Genomic DNA, 24,532 nt, shown 5'->3' with positions numbered 1-24,532 from the left:
TTGTCCATTCCTCAGACCCACGTATGAACATACACGATAGCCATTTTAGGTACCATGGTCTCCCTGTTCACGATCGATCATCAGCACACTTCCCTGACCCTGCAAGCATCCCCCATGCACCCTGGCTGCCCCCGCTCTCACATGCACAAGTCATGACCTCCCCTTCCACATGACTCTGTCTCTGGAAATCACACCCCGCGCCTGACCAACACCTCCTTTGCTTCCATGAATACCCCTCCTTTGATGACCCCTTCCTCTGAGCCCGATTGTCAGTACGAACCGCTGGTCATCCCTTGGCCTGAGGATACAGTTTATTGCCCACTACTGTATGCACTCGACCCTTTTCAAAGGAGCTACTATTGATCATGACCTCCCCACCCCTTGAGATTCGATCAGGCGCACACATTCCAAAGGAATCGGCGGAACACTCAGCTGCGTGATAGCCTCCTCTTATTGTATGGGGGGTGAGGACCTCTACTGTAGCCACGTGTTGGAATGAGCCGGAACTGGGGGGGGGGGGGGGGGGGGGGTACCGGGGATGTCATCTTTCGCTACTTCACAATGTCTTTATTGTAATAAAGAACGGTCACATGTCGTAAACCAGTGTATAAAAGGCTAGGTCTCAGAGAGGCTGTTAGAGAGCACCTCGAGACGATACCTTGTTGTCCAATCTGATGTGTTCTGCTCCGTTGGAATAAAACGTGTTTCCTGTCTTCCTGTCTGCAGCGCCTGCCTCTTTATTTGATAATCTTTATAAGGTATTAGAGGCGTTTAACGCCGGGCAAAATTACTTAAGAGACATCGACTAAATCGCCTGACCATTTTGTATTGATCTTCATCAAAGCACTATTGCTCACATTGTCTTTAACAGAACGCACTGGAGAGGCATCATTCGCATAGATAAACATCGATTGGAGTGCCCAAACTGACCCATTAGGTGAAAAAGGCAAAACCAAATATGGCATTCCCTTATCTGTCGTATGTGGCATAGACCCCACACCCAACAATTCGTGGTATTTATGACTAGCTGATGCTGATGCAACAATTGTATAAACGAATTGTTCACAAATTCTGATCTACGTGTTTGTTCATGTTCAGGCAAAATATGAAACTCATGTGGAGAAACAGTAGAAAAAGAAAGAGTAGGTTGGGAAGTAGATGTAAGCGACTGTTGTTTGACATAAAAAATCAAACCCACACAAGCTAACGTAATATTCAAGAGCATTAGAACACACATTATTAAAAAACATTTTCTACGAACCAATATAGATATTCGGACTTTAGAATCCACTTTCCTAACACTCTGGTCAGAGCCAAAAAACTCCATCCTCTAACGTGCTGCTCACGGTCGTTACCTTCTTCACTTAAGTGTGCGCCAAGATCACACTAACGACCCTGGACCACAGACCTTGTGTCACTACGGGGTTCACCCCTTAAGAACTTCCTACCGTGACCCTGCAGCGGAGTCCGGATGGTGACTCGAAAAAGGAAAAAGCAAAAAAGTTTCTTGATCTGCCAAAGTGTAAATTCAATATCTAAAAAAAATAATTTTTATTTGTCCATATGTACAGTCTTTCTTGGTCTCAAATCATAGCGTTCTTTATCAGGCACCGTAGGATCTTTGAACAAAAGTTCTGGATTCGTAGTGTCAATCTTCAGATGAGGAGGCACAGCAGCTTGCAGAACATCATCATCCTCGCATTCGGACCGAGTCCATGTCAAATGAGCATCACTAAACGGAACAAATCTAGGGACCCATTCACATTCTGAATCTGCTATACCATCCCTCACCCACTGATCTTTTGGTAAAGGCGAAGGAACTTTTTTACAATGGGTGACATGCACCCAGTTCTTTTTGCCTGCTACTCTAACAGCGGTTCTAGTGACAAGCAAAATCAGGTAAGGACCGGTCCATCTCGGTTGCAGATTTTTGGTACGCTGGAAATTTTTGACAAAGACGTACTGTCCAGGTTCAAGTACGTGGCCTGGATCTGTAGTAGCTGTCGGCAAACTGTCATAGACCTGTTGGTGGAGAAAACGTAATTTAGCAGTCAAGTCATGTAAGTAATCCACCAACATAGGGTACTCAATACTGCTGTATTCTCTCGGACGAGGCACACTCCAAACATTCGCTGGACGACCAAGCACAATTTCATACGGACTAAGTCCCACTCGAGAATGCACAGTCGTCCTAGTTGACAAAAGAGCCAACGGCAAAGCATCCGGCCATGTAAGACCAGTGCTCGCTTGTACCTTAGCTAATTTCAGCTTAAGGGTACCATTGTAGCATTCAACAAGTCCAGCAGACTGGGTGTGATTCACTGCATGGAACTTCTGATTGATTCCCAATCCAGCACACACTTTCTTCATGATTTGACCCACAAATTCACTCCCATTGTCCGACCATACAATTCTCGGCAATCCATATCTAGGGAAATACTCTTTCAACAAGACCTTAGCTGTGGACAAGGCAGTATTATCCTTTAGGGGGTAAGCCTCTATCCATCTGGAAAAGGCGCAAACAACCACAAGGACATACTTCAAATTATTACAACTCTCCATGTGAATGTAATCCAACTGTATCACTTCAAATGGATACGTCGGAGGAGCAAAATGTCCAGCTGGAGTTGGAGTTCCCTTACCAGGATTATATTGCAAACAAATCATGCAATGCTTCACCACGTTCTCTGCACATTTCGGAATTCCAGCATTCTACCAAACTGGGGCCAACAACTTGCATATTCCCTTTGAACTAATATGAGCCAATCCATGAGCCATTGTAACCACTGGGAGCACATACGCATCTGGCAACAACCATCTCTGGTGTTCCGACAACTCAATCCAACAACCTGTAGAATCCAACATACCTGTAGTCTCTCTCCAAACATTCACTTCCTTCTCTGTAGCTTCAGCCTGAATCATCTTCACACTTTCTATTGTGTCTTCACACATTCCACCAGCCATAACCCATCTTGCTGGGCCTGCAACATACATACGACTCATCATGTCTTTTGCCGTTTCCTTCGCAACTTCATCCGCAAACGCATTCCCTCGACCAACATCGTCCACAACTTTCTTATGCGCACTACACTTCACAATTGCAAATGCTTTGGGAGAGTGAGAGATTCCAAAAGTTCATTCACTAACTGCCCATGTTGAATTTTTGTGAAGTAAGGAACCCTCATTCTCTCCACAAACGCCCAAAACTATGAGCAACACCAAACGCATACTGACTATCGGTGTAAACATTCACTCGCTTTCCTTCCGACAACACACACGCTCTAGTCAGTGCAATCAACTCTGCTGCTTGCGCAGAATTCTGTGGTAGGCTTTCTGTCTCAACAACTGTACGTAAAGCCGTAATAGCATACGTTGCAGTCGTTTCACCATTCGGAAGCTTAAAACACGAACCATCAACCCACAGCGTACCATCAACATTCTCAAGAGGAGTATCCTTGAGATCAATCCTAGCTTTCGTTTCTTCCTCTGTACGAAGAAAACAATCATGCTGTTCTTGAACATCCGTCTCTGTAGAGATCGGCAACAACGTAGCTGGATTCAACACATTACATCTTTTAATGTGAACATGGCTAGCCAACAGTGTCAACTCGTAACCTGAAAGACGTGCACTAGTAAGGTGCTGAGTCTTAGTCCTGTTTAATAAGGTATCCACTGCATGTGGGACCATCACAATCAACGTATTATCCAATACCAAACCAGCAGACTGTCGGATCGAAACCGCAGCTGCCGCTGTAGCTCTCAAACAACTCGGCAATGCTTTAGCAACTGGGTCTAACGTTGCTGAAAAATACGCACATGGACGCTGCTTGTCCCCAAAAGGTTGTGTCAACACTGACAATGCACATCCTTCTCTCTCGTGCACATACAACATGAAAGGCTTACTATAATCTGGAGTACCCAACACCGGAGCCAAACACAATGCATCACGTAATTCAGAAAAAAAATTCTGGCATTCATCAGTCCAAGGAAGAGGATGCGCAGTATCTTTCAGAGTCAATGCTAACAGAGGTTGCGCTAGCAGTGAAAAATTGGGGATCCACTGTCTACAATACGATGTAATACCCAAAAAAGCACAAACTTCTCTCTGTGTCGATGGCACACTCATTTGCGCAATCGCTTGAATTCTTTCTGGGGTCAATCTCCGTTCCTCCTTCGACAAGAGATGACCTAAGTAGGTTACCTCTTGGCGGCAATATTATAACTTTGAAGGTGACACTTTATGATGAAGGTCAGACAAATACCGTAACAACGAAAGAGTAGCCTCTTTACAGATCTTTTCATCATCAGCAGTAATCAACAAGTCATCGACATACTGAATAAGAGTAGAACCAACTGGTAACACAAAACCATCAAGTTGAGTTTTCAACGCTTGGCTATAGATTGAAGGACTTTCACAGTAACCTTGGGGAGCTCTCTTAAACCGGAAGCTTCTGCCTCCTAATGAGAAGCCAAAAATATCCCTACTCTCCTCAGCAATCGGAATGCTAAAGAAAGCATTCTTCAGGTCAATAACAGAAAACCAGACTGCCGAAGCAGGAATCAGAGTCAACAAAGCAGTAATATCAGGGACAACAGGAAACTGTGGCACCACAATCTTGTTTACCTCTCGAAGGTCAATCACAAACCGGTACACAGGTGGCTGAGAAGCATCAGTACGCTTAAGGACAGGCAAAACCGGGTTATTGCACACATTTCCTCTCGTCTCCTCAACCACACCCTTCTCAACCAGATCATAAACAATCGCTAAAAGAGCTCTCTCACCATCGCTCGAGATCTTGTATTGTGGTATACGAGGCAATTTAGCATTCGACTTTAGGGTGACAACATACAGTGGAATCTGCAAAAGACCCACATCATTTGAACCTGTAGCCCAAAGCGTATCAGGAAGCGAACGTAATTCCAGTGCAAACAATCCTTAGACAAATACAGTGGAGAAATCACTTTCTTACCAAGAGTAAGTTGTACTCCCGAAGGAGAGCAATGCAATGTTGCATACAATCTTTTCAGCAAGTCCAAACCCAACAGATTCTCACCACAACCAGTCGTTAGAATAAGTGGAGCTTCCAATTCACAAGGGTCAATGGAAAGGGACAAAGGACTAGAAACCGGATTACGAACTGGGGCGCCTGAAAATCCTACGGAAACATTGGTCAAGCCAGACAAAGGTGCGCCAGGAAGTTTAGAGTGCATAATAGAACTGGAATATGTCGCACCAGTATCCAAAAGAAAAGGTTCTACCACACCTGATGTAATCACTTCAACATAAGGTCCACTCTGGTCTACTGGAACTGACACTACTCCCTTACTTTGTCCTTGGCTGTCCTAGTTATCATTATAACTGCAGTCATGCAGTTACTTAAACTGAGGCCCTGATTATAACCTCGTTGCTAAATTCCAGTTCTACATGCTATGCCTCATTTTCGAGTTGAAAGTGGGAAATTGAACGTATTTACCACTCCAGGTAAAGACCTCACCCAGGGGTAATGGTAGTTACAGGGTATGGAAAAAAACGCACCATGGGCCAGATGTATGAAGCTCAAATGGGTTCGCAAACGCCGAAATTTGCTAACTCATTTGAGCAAAATGGTATGTATGTAGCAAATGTCAGTACAAATTTCAGCAAATTTGCGATTCCTTATTTTGCGATTGCATTTAAGGAATCTCAAAATTTGCGATTCCTTAAATGCAATCTATGATGCAAAAAAAATTGCTAATTGTCCCTAAGGAATCGCAAATTACCACCAACTTCAAGTTGGTGGTAATTTGCGAATTTCTTGAAAAATGCCCATTATTGCATTTTTCAAAGTGCCATGTGAGGCACATACATGCCCTTAGGACATGTATGTGCACTACATGTGCACCCATGCTTATTTTAAGGGTGCAACAGGGTGTCCTTTGGACACCCCTGCACCCTTGAAATTATTCTCAATTTGCGATTAGCAAATTGCGAATCGCAAATTGAGAATAATTTCACATTCATTCCTATGGGCCTCCTGGCCCATAGAAATGAATGGGAAATTATTCCTTAATTGCGATAAGCAATTTGATAATCGCAATTAAGGAATTTTAAGAAAGCGCTAAAAAATAGCGAATTTCTACATACATACCATTTTGCAATTCTCAAATAGCGATTCCTTAAAAATCGCTATTTGAGAATCGCAAAAGTGGATCTTGATACATCTGGCCCTATATTCCGTATAACTTGAAAATAACAGCCTCCGAACCGATTGTCCACTAGCACCTCATTCCTCTTGATTCAAGAACTTAAGAATGCTCGCACTTCAGGTGCGACATGCTTCATTTCAATTTGGTGATTGTATTATGCTGTTTTCTCTTCACATTTTGTAAAAGGACTTTAGGATTTAAACATTGTAGCAGGTGAATTGGGCATACCTGCAAAGTACTCTTAAGATCACTGCATGTGTTATTTGGGGTTTGTCTGCTCACAGAAGCACTTTGACGCCTCGTCAGGGGTGCTAAGCGCTATATAAATGCAATTACAATGCAATGCAATACAGGAATTGAACACCTCTCAGTGCGTAATTTGAGCCGGTGGTTTCCTGTACCAGCGCTTAATTGTCATCACGGGCGCTTAGGACAGTCTGCCACATGGTGGCGCTGTCTGTCTAATTTACAAATGAGCACTAGAACTGTTTTAAATTAATTCAATATACATTAAAAATCGCAAATTTCTGCCGCCCAAGCCAATCATATAGCTTTGGGGGCCTAAAATAATCTGGAATGTCACACTTGTAGGAGTGTGATGCTTTGTAATTGTGTTGATACTGTCATTGGCATCACTGGCTGGGGCAATGGGTAGTGCAAGTTGCAGTGGGGTCCTGGAACGTATGTATATTTTTTTTTAAACAAACTAAGCACTGACACCTGTCCCAATCTGCTCTTGAAACCAGCGGTTTGAGAGCAAGGTATTCACTTGGCTTGCACCAAGACATAACTTTTCTCCCCAGAGGGCGAGGGGTCTCTGAGGAAGAACGGTCTAATTCCTTAGACTCGAAGAACTGGGAAACCCATATGACTCAGTCTGCTCTATAGGTATAAAACAATAAAATAAAGCATGTACTCGATTTAAGAGGGAAACCAGATCATCCTGACAAACCTATTCTATGATTAAAAAAAAAGAATGGAAAATGGACACCCTCTCTGGACCCATCAAGGCCCTCCCATAGCAGCAGGATTTGTCGGAAATATTGTCAACTTGGCATCAGCTGTGGTGTCTCAGTGTTATCAGTGCTGGCTTATGTGTCCTAGTTTGATGCCTTCCTTTAAATACCTGCCATGAAGATGCCTATGAAGCAATAGTTGACACTGGGGCAGCTCCTCCGCTATGGCGGAGGAGCGTCGCCCCACTGCTTTCCCTCAGTGCGAGAAGCCAAAACATAAAATGGTAATAGCTTTTAGTTATCACCATTTTATGTTTGCTTTGCAGGCGGACGGCGGGGCAAGGCAGGGCAGGAGTGGTTTGCCCTCTCCTGAGTGCTCAAAGACTGTTTGGTCGGCCCCCTTGGGCGCTCCAGACCAATTGTGATTGGCTTAGGAGAGGGAGCCTGGCTGCCTGCTTCCTGTTCCTGTCGGAGGCAGGAGAGCAGGAAAGCAGGAGCAGTAAGGATGCGGGACCAGGTGGAAAGGTAGGTATTTTAATTTTTTTTTTTATTATGACCCCCCTCCTCCTCACGCAAACCCCTCCCTCACCCGACACCCCCTCCCCACGCGACTATCTCACCTGTAAAGGGAGCCACCATAGCTTCCTTTACTGATGTGAAGTTTATCAAGCAGACACCATTTATAAATCATCCACTCTGAAAACCTTTTGTTTAGAAAAGGCAAACTCTTAAACCATAGCTTTGTTTTCTCTGGATACTAAGTAAATGGCCCGATGCAATAGTTTTCCCCCTACCTGTTTTGGGCATGAAACACATGGCACACACGGGCAGGGTAAAATGAGTGACTCTTGTCCAACCACCATTTGGTCGTGACAGCTGTCTCTGTGACCCAGTGCTGCCCTGGTGGATGGACCGCAGGGTCAGGAGTTACAAACTGTGGAGCCAGCAGAGGCTTTGACAATAGAAATCCAGCACTTCCGCTAAGTGAAAATAGAGTAGGGGAATCGTGGGTTTGATGGAGTGGAAGGACCGCCAGTTTAAAGGTGGCTCAGAATAGTTAAAGCAGGTTCTTTAGGAAGGTTTTGAATTTCGAAAATGCAATTCAACCAGGAGAGTACACATTTGGTTCTGTAAAGTAAAGTAAAGTCCACATTTGTAAAGCGCACAATCACCCGTAGGGGTCTCTAGGCGCTGGGGGCCGTCGGGAAGATTAAGCGAGCTATTGCCCAGAGTCACATGGTGCTGGGCTAACCTGCCGCCGGAGCCGGGGATCGAACCGTGGTCCCCAGATTCCAGCGTCAGTCGCCCTGGCCGCGGCGCCACACCTCTCCCTCACACATTTGGTTCTGTGGCACGATCCATGGTAATACCCACAACTGTGCGGTTCTGGCATTGAAATGTTTGCTATCAGTAAATAACTAATAGCTTCAGTTAAATCACTTGGTGTTCAGATAGATCGTATTTTTCTTTTCTTCTTAAATTCAGTAGACTAATGTGTTTGTTCAAATGCACTAAACGCTTCTGCGCTAAAAAAAAGTACAGGAGTATGAGATCAGTGAGGTTGTGCAGAAGCAATGGTGCTTTGGTTTGGGTGATACAGAGAAGAATGTTGACACACACACATATTTAGCTGGGGAAGACCAGGTAGGGGTGGATACATGTACTTGATTGCTGAATTTGACGCACACGTTTGAAGCCTGGGTAAAGAAATAATCCACCTCCTTTGAGTACAGGTTGGTCCCTTTTCAACTGAAAATAACATGATGTCTTCATTTTATTGCTTTGAGCGTTTCTAAAGAATGGGTCATTGGGAAAGGCACTGTTAAACTCTTGGTGTTATCTTCTAGTTGCCCCTTAAAACTACAGGGTTTAAGCACTGTTGCAAGCAAATGTCTGACACAGCGCCGTCAGGTTTGTCTTTGTTATCTGGGGCAGACGTTTACACGACTCCAAGCCTGCAGTGACTACCACTTGATGAACCGCCTAGGCCAATCAGAAATGCCAAGCCATACTACATCGCCAAGCCCATGTGACTGGGCAAGGTCGGACTGAAGGTCCTGGACCAGGTCCAGCTCTCAAAGTCGTTCTGTGGCCATTCTTTATCACATTCTTTGGGTAATATGAGTAAGAAACATAAAAAGCCCAATTGAGACTAGGCCCCTTCCTGCCTCTCACCTTGGCTCAAGGGCATCAACGTGACTCTTGGTCTCATTCCCAAGCCGATCTGTTTCGGAGCCCATTCCGTCCCTTGTTCTGAGCCAGCCCAAATTTCTGGGCCCACCTGCAATGCCACAGCAAATACAGGAGTTAAGTGAAGCCATGGAACAGCGAGGACCTCTGCATTAAAATCTGCTATAAATTGGCCAAGAAACAGCCCCTATGAGGTTTGTGGGCTCATTATACTAGTGCCAAGACTGCTACCACTGTGTTAGCATGCCAGTTCTGAATATTTGCCCAGCTGCTACGTGGGCATTGCTCCACATGTTAATGAAGCACTACTGTCTGGACAGCTGGGTCTGGCGAGAAGGGCTCTTTGCCCCGTTGGCCCTGCAGGACTTTTTGGTTTGAGTCAGTCCACAGAGCCACCACCTGGGAGGTAGTGCTTTGGCATCTATTCAAAAGGTGAGGAATCTGTGGTTAAAAATATCTATCAGAAGAACAAGATACTTACCTTTCGTAGTGCTCTTTCTGGTAGATTCTCTTTATAAATACAGATTCCTCACTGACTCTCCCATCCTATCCGTCTGTGAACTGCACTCTGTTCCAACTTCAAAGGTCCCAAATTCTAGAGATCTGCACACTGGTTCACACCAATCTATTGTTTGGCTCTACATCTGAGAGAACGGGTGGTCCAGAAAGCACCTGATGTCAGCAAGCATTGGTAGGGCTTATATGCGACTCCTCACATCACTTCCAGAAAGCAGAACAATGTCAGTGCAGGGAGGAGCCAAGATGGCGATGCGGACGGACGTGTAGGCTCCCAGCTCCGTGACCCTCCGAGCCCCGCACGACTCTCCTGTCATTATCCTGCTTTTGCACTTTAATTTGGCGTTTGGTAATGAGCGCTGAAACTGGCAGCGTGTTCCCGAGCCCCCTGCTGGCCCCATAACCGGAGATATTTGCGATGGCAGTCGGCGGCCCTGTGAAACTCTGGAGCCGGGGCATCTGCTCCTAAACATGGCCAGGCGCTGATGCAACAACAGCGGCCATCTGCACTGGGGCGGAGTCGGTCCACAGGAGCGCAGGGTCCAACGATCGGATTCTTATCACAAGCGTCCTGCTTGACAAGCGAAGTGGCCGCGGTGCACCCCCTAAGCGATGACCTGGTGGGAACTTAATATATATGTGGAGCGCAGATGGTAACTGATCCGACGCTGTTTGAGACTCGGCCCGGTTTTCGCGGGCCACTCCCGAGTTTTCGGCTGACGCTGAACTGGAGCGCGGATGATCGCCGCAGGAGATCGTTGCTTGGGGTTCTGCCCTCCATGTCCCTGCGGACCGGAATGTGGTCGCATCGAGCTGCCCTCGCCTCTGACTACCTCCCAGTCCCCATTTACGATGGATACGCCGGAACGCTGCCTGGATGAGATGGAGAATGTAATCCTGGCTCCCGGGGTACAGCAAGAGGTGGAGTGGGTGCAATCAAGAGGCGCTGTGGTATGTGCAACCAGGGCTTTGTTACTCTGCGGTGACATACTTGCTGCTATTGATGACTTTCGATTTGCCTGGGAACACTGTTCCTGTGAGCTGGGGAGGAAGCTGGATGGTGTCCTGCTTGCACTGGGTCACTCACGTTCGGACGACTTCTTGACGCATGAAGATCGACCCCGAACTGTCATCGAGGCGAGTACCGTGCCCACCCGTGTACGCGGAGGAGTGTGGATGCTAATGGACAATGCGTTGAAATGTGGACAATTGTCCGTGGCTTTTGACTATTCTGATGGTCCCATTTCACTACAGCTGTTAGCGGATCCGTACGTTGCTCCGCTACCTACGTCCTATGCTTTGTCGCAGCGACGGCTGGTGCCCGTGCCTGTTCCCTCCGTCTTTGTCCTCGCATCCCTGCTGTGGAATACAGGTCCTGGGACTGCCTTGGGGAAGATGGCCGTCTGGGCCGAAGACTCTGCTGGTGGCCAGCGACGTCCATCTTGTATGCTCGTGTTGCTCTCCGGCCCTGCTTGGTCTCTTTGTTTCCTTGTATTGGCGGATGCTGGAATCGATCGGCGGCTGTGCCTTCGGGGACTCGTAAGGACAGGCCAAGGATGAGCTGTATCCCGTACAATGTTGACAATTGGGCGGTTGGTGGGGATGGGGGGCGCATATTCTTCTGTTGTGCCTTCTAGTGCAAACTGTTGATGGTTCTCCCCATTGCTGATTGACTCGGCTGTTTACTGCTGTGGATTATGTTTCTTGGGGGGGAGTGTATTTTGCGGGAAGGGGGGGCTGGGAGCCCAAACGGAGGGCCCTCCCCCAGTTTTTATAAATCTATTCTTTTTCTCTTCTTTCTGTGGGGCAATTCCTGGGCGATAGGCACGCTGTTATTTGGGTAGGCCGTAGCCATTACAGTGGTGTGGGGTGGCGGGTGTGGGGGGGGGTTGTTATTTTAGTTTGTTTTGTTCTATGGTCCCTTTCTTCCTTTTTCTTCCCTCTCTTGGGCCCTTCCTTTATTTTAGTTGGGCGATGGGTCCCCTTCCTCTCTTTTCTACATTTCGGGTCTATACACCGGGATTCTTTCTTTCCTTCTTAAGGGTAATTCCAGGGCGATAGGCACGCTGTTAGTGGGATAAGCCATAGCCATTACGGTGATGTAGGGTGGCGGGTGTTGGGGGGGTTTTGTTATGTTAGTTTGTTTTGTTCTATGGTCCCTTTCTCTTTTTCTCTCTTCGTAGGGTTGGCTGTGTCTTTTCCTTTCATCCTTCTCTCTGTCGGGCATCTGCACTTGCCGCTATTTTATGGTTTCGGAAGGCTTGATTTTTTGGATGATGCTTTCGATATATTGCTTGCTATTGTTTGACCTTCCTCCTGGCCTGCCGTCGGCGGGCGTAGTGTGTCCTATGCCGTATTGCTCATCACCGATTCCTGATTACGTGGGGGGGATATGCCCCTCCCGCCTCTTCTTGTTTATCGTGCAGTGTGATGCCTTCGATGATATGGCCACAGTTACTTCTTCAAAACTATAAAAATGAAACCTCTTTTCTCCTGGTGCTTTGTGGAGCCTACAACCACATATTATGATTACACCGTGATAGCTCCTTGAGCCGTGAACATATGCAATGCTCCTGTTTATATTTCCTGAGTTTGCGGCCGGCCCCTGTGGTTGTAGGCCTGCGCTTGTACTGCTCTGATTGACTCAATAAAGGTTTTACAAAAAAAAAAAAAAAACAATGTCAGTGCAGAGCCGTACAACACCACTTAGCAGTTAACAGGGGTACTGCTTAAAAAATTCCAAATCCAGTTTGACACCTGGGAATATTCAAAAGGTGAGGAATCTAGAGTTAGACAGAAAGAGCGTTACCAAAGGTAAGTAACTTGTCCGTCAGATGCCATTTTCACTCGTAGTTGGGCACTCAGTGTAGAAGTGCGCACCCATTCACCATGCAGGCGACATTCCTATCCAAACACTGACTAATTTTTCTGTATACAATTGTACATTGTATTTCAATTTCCTTGTAAATTAACGACCCCATTTACCACCTGCATGTGCCACAATAGAGTAGGGCATAAGAGGCAGGATAAGCTGTAGACTGGCAGGGGATAGAGCATTCTGAGTTATTCGCGCCATAGTAGATGGTCAGGCAGGGACCGTGCAGTGCTTGGAGCCCGAGTCTCAAGCGATTTACTCGCCATATTTAGTAGCCTGTAAAATCCGGCACCCTGTACATCTTTGTGCGTAACCAAGGCCAGTTATTATAAGGCAGAGCTGTATCCCACCTGGGGATGCCAACTACCCCAGAGACCACCCAAACTTGTAATTGGGTGCCAAGTAGGAAACTATTTCCATTTCTATAGAGTTCATATCCACTTCTCACTACACCACTTATTATTATTGGAGACTATACCGGTAAGGAGTGACCATGAATTCAGCCCATAACATGCAATGTTCTCTTTGCTAATAGTAACATCTTTCTATGTAGATGGGAATCCTGGGCTCGCTATCCCTGGATTGAAAAGTAGTCAGCAACATATGTAGGTGTTTGTAAAATGACAGGTTTCTCGCTGTGCCCAATGTTAATGCATGTATGAAGTATTCTCCATTAAATTACTGTGTTGGCAACCATTGGTGGCCTAGTTATAGCTTTAGATTTAATGCTGGCTTGGAGATGAGCAGATGGATACACTGGACAGCGCTTCTGGGCTACAGGAACTGGCTCTGCCATGGATGCCATTACCACCAGCCAATTACCGTCACGAGTACTAACACTTAAACATTTAGGACCTCGGAATTTAGGGGGGAAGACAATAGAGCCGGAATGAACCATTCTGGCTGTTTTACTACCTTTGAATCCAGGTGTTACGGTTACGGGGAGACTGGGTCCTTTACTGCATATGGTTTCTGATCCTAGGGCAGGGGTCTTCAAACTGGGGGGCGGGCCCCCCTAGGGTGGCCTCAAGTGATCCCAGGGGGTGGAGGGGTGGGGGGGGTGGGGGGGTCCCATGCTCTGGCCAAAAGAACCATTATTCTGATAACAGTGCTTTGTTTTCAGCAGATGAGGCCACCTTAATCAACTTTTCTCATTTATATACTGGCTGGGAAGGGACTTCAAATATTCTTCAAACCACCCACCCCTATTTCCAATAATTACACTGTGGATACGTTTACAGTTAGTAAGGCCTGCCTGACCAGAATAGTATGTTTGGCAATCATGTATTTGATTGCATTTATGAAACGGTAACAGAACTTAACTGCTATGGTTAAATAAGTATAGACAAAAACAGTGCCAGTTTAATAGAATAATGGTAAAAACAATTGAGGGGGGCAGGTGTTTTTTTTTTCGTTGGAGGGCGGGAGGGGGGGGGAGGGCAGCGTAAAAAAAAGTTTGAACACCAACCCCTAGGGTGATCAGCCTGCTCTGAGCAGCTGAACAATGTCAGCGGATCCGCAGTGGAACATGAAAAAGCACACGAATAAACAACCTGCTGTTCTTGCACCCATCAATTTGAGGGAGCAGATTTACAAGCCCCTTGCAACACATTTGCGCCGTCTCGTTGTAAAGCACTGTGCCAAGTTTCATGTGGGCGTTCTGTCGCAGGAAAGCCCAGTAAAACTGACGCAGTGAAATTGACGCAGTGAAATCTACAAGATTTCACTGAGACAGTTTTACGACGTCGCTGCCTCAAACCCTTCCGCCTGCTGGAAGCAGGCATAAGGAGTGACGCACCACGTTAAGTATGGGCGGCCCCTGTGGATTGCTGGAGTTGCGTCCCGCTTGCGACATGACTCCAGCAATGCACCGCCCTTACGCCACAAGATGCGACACACATCTGCCTATCCTTGCGCCAAGGTGCACTGCGTCGTAAATGCGACACATCCGTGGTGGCGCAAGGGGAGAATTGCGTGTCGCATCTATTCTGGCGCATCCCTGCTGATTTGCAGAGATGCGCCAGACATTGTAAATATGCCCCGTGGTTCGGTAATACCGTACCACTCGCAATTGGCTGGGGCAGTATCCCTCGAGCCATTATGATCGCGGAGTGCATTTATAGAAATTATATTGTTATTTAATTATTAGGATATTCGTTATTGTTAAGTTTTGCAAGCACCTCGCGGTGCCTTCAGAGAGCGCTTGACGTTTGTGATCCTTTGAACTGTTCGGTATCGTAGCACTAACGGTTGGTACTTGCGCCTTGTTCGCAAAGCTTGCTTAGAAGTTGAGCCCATTTCATGGCCGTTTGACGTCCTCCACAGTCTGCCCGCAGATACCACAGACACGCCACCCCTGGGTGCTAACAACATCAACTCGTTTTTCTCTTTCAGCCGAATCACCCTCTGACGGTCACCGCCGAGCTGACATTGAAAGGCGACATCACCGAGAAGTACCGCATCCTTATCACGGCGCTGGTGGTGTCCACGTGAAGACCCTGCAAGCGACGCGACTGTCTACAGATGGGCCAGGGAGCCAGCCAACACAACGTTTATTGCACATTTTTTGTAAATAAAAACATAGCGCTAACACAAGTAGCATCAATGAAAAATATGAAACACAATCCTTTAATATGGTGTTTGTCTGCACTCAGAATAAAAAAGAGAATGTTGAATGTATTTGATTGTAGATTGAATTGATATAAGATGTACACACCCCTCCCTACATGTCCATTGGCAGTAAAGCGCTTTGAGAACATGAGCTGCTGGAGAATTCATGAAATAAGAAACCAAAAATTGGTAAAGCCTGTCCCATCCCTTAAAGAAAATCACATATTTTATTCCTGCTGTTCTCTGGAATTTCCTTCACTTCTGCTAAATCGTGGTTATAACTTAACCTATCATCTCGGCTGAGATATTCTGTACAGTGAAACAATTTGCGTTGTGTAGAACGTGCACCACTAGAACTGCAAAATTGGCAACATAAAATGCTCCTAAACTTTTTTGAAACTATGTGGACCACTCTAGGTCGTAGAAAAATGAAATGTGGTTGTTACCTGGGCTAGTCGTATCCATTTCTTTGTCTCTAATTAAGCCAAATAGTTTGCATTGGCTCCAGTGCCGTGATTAGCAATCATTCATTAGCTTAATAACAACATATAAGAATTGCTTAATGTGTTTATGACTTGTCCTGATCCACACTTGATGAATGCTAATATTTATAATCTACTTTCTGCTGGAGGGTAGTGTCCTGGTAGGGGGCTCTTGGGGGAATGAAACAGAGGGGCCCCAATACACATCTCATAATTTAGAAATGTATCAGAATGCGATTCATCGCTCTATTTATACTATTTCATTTGCATATATTTACATTAAATGTAGAACTGCCAGGGGACGGTGCCCACTTCAATTGGCTCTATGAGTGTATTGTGTTAGTTAAAAAATATACAATTCACACCTTAAGGAAATAGAGGCTTTGTCTGGCCACACAGCCCTTTATTCCACATACAACATTACAGATTTACATCCTTGTTATTCTAAAAGCGAGAAATTGACTTTTTATTTTCCATGTATCGAAGGATAAACAGTAAATTGACGACAGAAAGCAGAGAAGTACATTCTACCAGGTCCAGAGTGTAAACATGGTTAATAAATTATGATTTAATGCCTGATGTACCCAGAAATCTATTGACGAGCCCAAAAATATCTATAGTTATTGTTTCAGCGTCCTCTAACTGGTTACAGATCTTTGGATGAAACTCAAAACTCAGATTTCACACATTCTATTATTCACTATGATACTATCTGTTTGGATCGCTGGGGATATCTCTGATATCGATGCAAGTTTACCTAGGATTTGAGAGCCAGTGAGTGATCAGCTTGAACAGCAAATCTCTGGTCTGATCTATCTGTGCGCTGACCCAAACCAAGTGGCTAGATGGAGCCACCTGTCTCGGGCCTCAGCAAACCTCAGTCTCCATATCATCTGTGAGTCAGACATTCTCATGACCCTTGCAGTCTTCTTGTATTGCAGATACTCTTCAACAAGGAAGAGACATTGGGCGCCGTAGGGAATTGCCATTATAAACTTAGACCACAAGCAAGGACCTCAGTCACCCATGCTGCACCTTCTTGTTCACCATTGGCATCATACCTCCAGTAAGCATGGAGTGGCGACCCTGCCATGAAGCTATATGTTCCTAGAGAGGTACGTCTGCACTTGGAAGGCTAGAAGCTTGTGGAGAGGATCATATGCTGTTGCAAGAACCGGAGAAAGTGAAAGTGTGGCTTGCTGGAGTGAAGCTTTTGCTCCGGAAAGGAGCCCGGGCAGATATAACTCAGGAGATCGAAAGGGTAAAATCTTGTGCTATTGAGCAGTCAGGGAACAGAGATAGTTTTTTATTGAATTTGCAGAAACATTTTCCTCAGAATTGAACCTCAAATGCAGAGGTTTACCTCTAAATAGGTAGGTGGTCTATCTCCAGGGTTAAGTGCAGGCAGAGCCTCTGACGGAACTAGACCGCACGCTGAATGCTAAATGGACCTTTATTCCTATTTCTACTAGTCAGAAGTCCCTCAATGTAGATGACCCAACCAGAAACATGGTTCTCCCTTTGAGTGATGCTTTATTGCAGAAAGCCAAAGCAGTTCGGGAAACCTCTTACAATGCCTACAGTGATGAGGTCGGCATCACAGAAATATGTAGTTGCTTGGTCTGACCCAGTCTTCCTTTCACCACATCCAACTCATCAGTACCTAGTTGTTCAGACATACTCCAGCAAAAAGCAGTACTCGAATCTACAAGAGCATCTCACCTGTTGAATGTTATGGTTAAAAGATCTTTGCTCCAGATAGCCGTGCTGGAAAAGTATCTGGATAAACTTGCCTCTTTGCCGAGTACACCCATGCTTTATGGTACATAGCCACTTTTCCACACTGAATCAAACAATCCTTCTAGGAGTTACTGCAACATCACATGACATCATCTAAGCCAGCCATGCTAACTTTTCCAGACACCGTGGACGTGGGCGCTAGATCATTGGTTTCTAGTGTTGTGCAATGCTCCTCACTTAGATTCCAACAACAGGATTTTCGAGGGATGACCAGGCAAAATTTGCCTGTGCCCTTTGACAGACAGCGCCTTTTGGCAAAAAGGCAGATATGTCTCTAGAAATGTTTAAGTCAAGCAGGGCAACGTTGCCCTCTGTCTGTCTACATCAACAATACCAAGCTTCAATGAGTCCTTGGACTTACCAGTACACATGTATCCAGCCGGAGAACAAGTTTGGGTTTCCTCCAGAAATAAGAAAAATATCTGTGAACAGCAGTTTGTCCAGATCCTGAAAAAGGGCTGCCCTCTGCCCTTCCAAAAGAAGATTTGTCTTGTCACCCTCACACTCTTTGTTCTCTCCACACAGACATATTGATGACATGCATGGCAGCTCTACTAGCAAAATGAGCAATTAAACTAGTTCCCTGATCAGAAAATAGGAAGTAAGTTACTTTAGATACTTTCTAGTTCTAAAGAGGCGTGGGGCGTTATGCCCAACTCTAGATCTCAGGCTGTTAAATATGTCAAGAAGGATACATTTAAGATGCAAGCTCTGCAAGAGCTGGACTTGATGATTCCAGCCACTCTCTAGCACAGATACCTCTATATATGTTCAGGACCTGCAGAACCAGAGGTTTATGGTAGGAGACTAGCAATATTAATTTGTGGACTTGCCTTTCGAGTTGACTTCACATTCGGGGGTGTTCACAAGGAAGATGGCAGTTGTGTTACCTCAACTTCACTGTCAAGGTTACTTCGTATATCCCTACTTAGACCATTACTTTCTAAGAACTACATCTGCACCTTTGTATCTGCCGAGCCTTTGGGGTGGTCCTGGAATGCCTTCAATTTCGTGCATTCGCATCGCAGGTGATATTGTTATATATAAACACGTTTTTGAAATTCACAGTTTCAGCTCTCCCTACAGCAAGGTCAGTTCTCCATCTTTGGGGGATAATGGCATTCTGCCTCTTTTTGGTTGCTCATCATGCCTCAACGTGACTCTTACAGTGGTGCCTGACATGGAACCAATCTTTTGTCAGTTAAATGGTATTGTTCATATTGTTAATCTCTAGCTTTCTCGGCTACGGGGTTTGCATTGGTGAGTGTTTCCATTCAATATTCACCATCCATTCAGGCTTCCTTGGCATCATGTAATGAATATAAAGAACATGTCTCATGTGCATCCAAAAGATATGGAAGTCAGTGCTCTTTGGGCTTACCTTGTATCAACAGACCATATCAATATTTAGGCTTTGAAGGCAATCAAGGTATTGATGGGAATGTTCTGACTTCCTTTCAGAGGCACTCTGGTTAAGGTCTTCACCAACACACCATTGCAATATTCTGAGTGAACATGCCAGGCTGACTGAAAACAAAACAGAGCCGAGAAGAATAGCTGTGGAACTAGGCTATATTGAGAGGAATTGGTCTGTCAACATCTCATCTGGAAGAAAAGAAAAATTTGCTCACAAATTAATTTTTTCAGCAAGCTTTCATCCACCAGTCATTAATGCAAACTGATGCAGAACGTTTTGGACCAGTTGTTCTGTTTATGGGGCACAGTGAACTTCAACCAGTTTTTAACCAGGGAGAACAGAAAATGCAGGAATTTATGCTTCCTTTAAATTTCCCAAGAACGAGTTGCTAGGGAACACTCTGTGTTTGCCTTTGATCTTTTAAGTCCATTGTACATTCTCTTACATTCCGCTGTAGCAGAAGGCAGTTCAAAAGCTTTGTTTTCTCAAGACAGCTCTAATGCTAATTGCTTCAGACCCGGCCAAATGGTCTTGGTATCGGGATCTTCTCAATCTAACTTGTGTCCCACCTTTGCCTCTCCCAATAATGTAGAATTGGTTATCTCACAAGGGTAATGTGCTATTTCATCTAAACTTCAAGACACTAAACCTGCTTGCCTGCAATGGTTGTCTACTTATCAAGTTCCAGGTAAGCATTATTGGTCAGGGGCCACCATTATGCAAGGAACAGCCAGCATGTCACCTAGCATTTTCAGAATATGTCACCCAGTGGCCACCATTATTCGAGGGACAGCCAGCCCATTGCCATGAATGCCTCTAATGTGTAACTCAGGGGGCCACGATTATGATGGACCTCCCTCATAACCGCACAGGTCTTTTTTGCCAGTTCCCCACGCCTTGAAGGAATTGACTAAGATGGCTGTAATCAGTCTTTATAAATGCATGCAAAAACTTTCTGTGACATTGTCAGTTATGGTCTGGATACCGCCAAACAAATCTTGGAGTGCAACCTCTATTCCACAGACATGATGGCCAAATCTATGGCTACAGCGGTTACGCACCTGTATGGTTTCCACATGCTTTTTGGGGAATGTTTATGAGCCATAAATTGATATGCTCTTTGGTGGCGAGCAGCTCTTTGTGGACAAAGGCAGGCTTCTTTCTGGAATTCTTTTGAGAAAAGATGTGCTATGGCAAACTTACTGAGCCTGTAAGTGAAACAGTGCCACCAACAGAACCATCAATTTTGCGACTTTTGTTCTCCAGGAAACAACCCACACAACAGCAGCAACTTTTACAGCCTGGCCAGACATTCCATTCCAATGGCTGAATCGCCCCTTTTGTGGCAAGTGTGGACCTAGGGATACCAGCATCACCAACAGCAGCTCTAGTCTCCCTGTATTCTGCTGCACACCCTGCCTGACAACCTCTTTGACTACTCCTGGCCCACCACTAGTTTCAAGTAGAGAGGAGGGTCTCCTAATATTCCACCAACTAAGAGATGATCACAATGATTCACTAAGAGCTTCAGCTTATCCGCAACAGTACTCTATCTTTTTTGTCCTCCCTAAACGACTGCCTACTTTATATCAGGAAATGCTCCCTGGCACACATCTCAAATTTGGAGTGGGAGGACCATAGAAGTGGTGGCCTGGGAGGACAGGGAACATGATTTTACTCCCTTTATTTCGTGGTTCCCAAGAAGGATGAATGTTTCAGGCCCATCATGGATCTCACTACATTCAACAGGACAAGTTAAAAATGCCCTCCTTGAGCCAGGTTCTACTGACCCTGAATGTTGGGTATTGGTTGGAGTCCCTTGATCTCCTGAACACCTGTTTCTATCTGCTGATCCTTCCACCCACATGCTTTGGGTGTGATTCACTGTGGAGTCCCAACACTGCCAGTCTGTGGTGCTCCCATTTGTTCTGACAACCGCACCATGAGTGCCACCAAAGTGTTGCCCAGGGTGACAGCTTCACTCAGACAATCATGGAGCTATTTGTTTTCATAACTAGATGGCTGTCTGGTGAAGGCAGGGTCCCTGCATTAGTAACAGCATATCTTCAGTGCACCCTGACACTTTAGTACTATTTGGGCTTTTCCATCAATACCCAAATGTTCCACCTTCTACTCACATTGAGGCTTATCTTCGAAGGTGCGGAACTGTACACGAACTGCATGGAGGCTTTATCTTCTCCTCATAGAATTACAGACAACTGAGCTATGATTCTGATAGTATGAGTCAGACTCCAGTTTGGTTTCTGCAAGTTCTTAACCTACTGGAACTGATGTCCATATGCATCCTGTTAGTGCCATATGCCAGATGAGGCATAAGAGCACACCAGTGATTATTGAAACAGCAGTGGCTCCACCATCAGGGAAGCCTCTCATCATGAGTACAGATTTGAACCCTGACCTTTGAGACCTCCTTGGGATGAATTTGCCTCTTCAAACTCGCAGTTGGCCTTCTGGCTCCTCAATGGGGTTTGGCGGTCATCTAGGAAAGAAGAAACAAACCCTTTGGTCCACATCAGAGCAGCACCTGCAAACCTGTGTGCTGGGGGTGCTAGCAGTTCACTTTACTCCAAATGCATTTCTCCCTTCCGTCTCAGGGAGCGCCATTCCAGTCTTGTCAGACTAGGCAACCACCATCCATTACATAAACAGACAGGGCGATGAGGGGTCGTGGACTCTGTATTGAGAGCCCTTGCTCCTTTGGCTGTGGGCACTGTAGCAGGGTACATTCCCAGTGGCTGCACACCTTTCCGGACCGCTCAATGTGAGGTAAGATGCACTGAGGTGCCTCCCACTAGTGGACCATGAGTGGAAACTTCAACCCATTGTGATGGTGAAGATCTTCTCTAGATTGGGGTGTCCTTTCTCAGAGCTCTTCACCATGGCCCTAACCAAGAAGTGCATCAGTTGTTTACCATATATTCCTCCACCCACCCCCTCACCCCCCAACAAATAGTTCCCTGGGGCATGCCTTCTAGTTCAATTGTCAGTGGGCTTGTCTAGCACATCCCAGCCAAACTCACTTCTTTCACAGGTTGCCCAGAAGGTGACGAAGGACAGAGCTCAATTGATCCTGGTCACCCCAGCTTGGGCGAGGAAGGCTTGACATGTCAAAATCTTCGAACTCAGCATTCGGTTGCCTCTTCTACACCGGATGGGCCTGCTTTGACAGCAGGATGGTCCAGTCCTCCTCTCCAGTACTTTGATGCTCACTCTGCCTGCGTGGAGATTACATGATGTCAACTAGAGACAGTCTGTTTGCCACCAAAAGTGGCAGATGTTCTCTTGCTGCATAAAAACATACTATAACATTAGTGTACAGGAGCTTCCGGTTAAGATTTGGTAACTGGTGTAACAATGAGTGGCTGAACCATTTCCAATCTCGCCTCTGACATTCTGCACTTAACACTTTCTCTTACCTAGACGGGCTCGATAGTCATTGTCTAGGAATATCAGACTGCCTTGTTCACCCTTATGTGCCTCCCTGATCATTCCTTTTTCTTCCGTTGCCCCTAATGGCACATTTTCTAAAAAGGTTTGTTGTGCTTGTTTCCTCCCACGCCTTTTATTGCTCCACAGTTGGATTTTAATTTCCTGTTAACTTCCTTATGGCTTCACTACTGAAACCAGTGCATAATTGCTTAGTTTGTTTAGTGATGCTGTTAACTATTCTTAGTGGCAATATTTCAGTCAGAGGTTTGGCAAATAACAAGCCTTTTCAGCCTTCCACCTTTCACTGTTTTCTATCCAGACCAGCTGGTGCTTCACAGATGCCTTTTCTTTTTGCAAAAGGTCATGCCTTCCACGTAGGCAGTCGATCACTCGTCCCATCTTGTTTCTACTCACACCACCAAGGAAGAAGAGAGATTACATAGAGTGGACCCTTGATACGTGGCATTTTACTAGATCAATCTCACATAGTACAATGTGGATGCTTAGTTCTTTGCATAATCCAGAAAACACAAGGCAGTGACTAAATGAACGATTTGACATTTGGTTACTCTGTGCATAGAGATCTTATGAACTAAGAAAGATTCTCCGGCTGGCATTCGTGCATACTCTCTGAGGGCCATGGCATCTTACGCTGCTTTAATCAGTGTTGCTCTGGTGGCTAATATTTGCTGGATGCCCAGTTGGTCTTCTTTGCAAAACATTACTGTCCCACAGTTCAAACATAGAGTGATGGATATTCTGCCACAACTGTATTGCATAACTTCCTTGGTTAACCAGCACTACTCAATCCCACCTCCTGCAGGGGGTTGCTTTGGGAATCATTCATAAGATAAGGAATCTGGGCAAGTATTACCCGTCACATTAAAAGTTACTTAACTTGAGAATCAATATTTCTGGCAGATACTACACCCTCATCTGAAAGAGACACGTTAGTATTAGATTCCTTACCTAAGAATATCCCCAGGCGTCAGACTGGATCCGGAAATTTTTGCGTAGCAGTACCCTTGCGCGTCGGTAGGCGTCGTCTGCGGCTCCGCGTCCGTCGTCGGCGTCGTGGGCGCCGTGATGATGTCGTCGGAGTACTTAGACGCCGCCTCCGCGTGCTGACGTCAGTTCTTCTTTTTTCCGCGCCAGCAAGCGCAGATCTTGAAAAAGCAGTAACCCTAGTAAATTTTTGACTAACTTTTTGGATAATTTTTGATAATTTCTCGAAGTCTTTCGACTCTGATTGGTGCCGTAGGAATGCCTGACTTTAAGCACTGCGAGGATTGTGACCGCACGATGTCGGTCACGGATCCTCACCACCTGTGCCTAACTTGTCTAGGCGTCGACCACGACGACAAGGCCTGCTCCGACTGCCGGGCCCTCTCTTCGAAAGCCAGGCGGGAGCGGTCCCGCAGGCGAATCGAACTCCGGCAGTCGGTCCCGCGCCGCGAGAGGTCTTGGTCCCACGGGAGGTCGAGGGACAGGTCGCGGGCTCGGAGCCACCACAGTTCCGAGAGTAGGCCGCACTCCTCCGGGTCGAAGTCGTCGTCAGGTAAGAAGCACAAGAAGTCCAAGAGGCGTCATCGCTCTGCGGACTTCCCCCGACGCTCGCGCAATGCGGCCGGGGGTTCGGGTGACACCACCCACGCGGCTCCGTCGGAGTCGCGGGCGCCGCGTCCAGCTCCACACCCTCCGGTCCCTGGGCTAAACGCGACGCTGGAGGAGATCGAGCGCTTCCTCATGGCCATGAGGAAACTCTCTCCTCCGACGGGCTCCGCGGCGCCTTCAGGCCTAGCGGACCAGTCTGGGGCCTCTAGCGGGTCGGGGGCTCCGGCCCCGATGCCGTCGGGCGCTTCGGCCCCGACGCCTTCGTGCCCGGCGCCGCAGGGTGCAGCGGCCCAGGCCCGGCGCCGCGGGACCCCGCTAGACCTTCTTCGGGATCTGGATCGTCGCCGGTGGACCTTACGACCTCCCCGGCGTCGGACCATCAGGTGTCGCCTCCGGCGCCGTCCTCGGGCGGCGCCGTCCCCGATGCCCCCTTTGT

General features: G+C 46.4%; 1 protein-coding gene across 1 annotated transcript in view; it reads left to right on the top strand.

The window, feature by feature from the left end:
* CFAP74 (cilia and flagella associated protein 74) overlaps positions 1-15,809 on the top strand; it is a 1,328,338-nt gene extending 1,312,529 nt beyond the window's left edge. The window contains exon 40 of the mRNA XM_078642456.1: positions 15,118-15,809. Within this exon, the coding sequence (XP_078498582.1) occupies positions 15,118-15,216 (99 nt within the window). The 3' untranslated portion in view covers positions 15,217-15,809. The remainder of the gene's footprint in view (positions 1-15,117) is intronic.
* The last annotated feature ends 8,723 nt before the right edge of the window (positions 15,810-24,532 follow it).

Source organism: Lissotriton helveticus, chromosome 5_1 (genome assembly GCF_964261635.1).
Source record: "Lissotriton helveticus chromosome 5_1, aLisHel1.1, whole genome shotgun sequence".
Classification (NCBI taxonomy): Eukaryota; Metazoa; Chordata; class Amphibia; order Caudata; family Salamandridae; genus Lissotriton; species Lissotriton helveticus.
The sequence above is the reverse complement of the archived record's forward strand: the minus strand, read 5'-3'. Positions and strand labels throughout refer to the sequence as shown.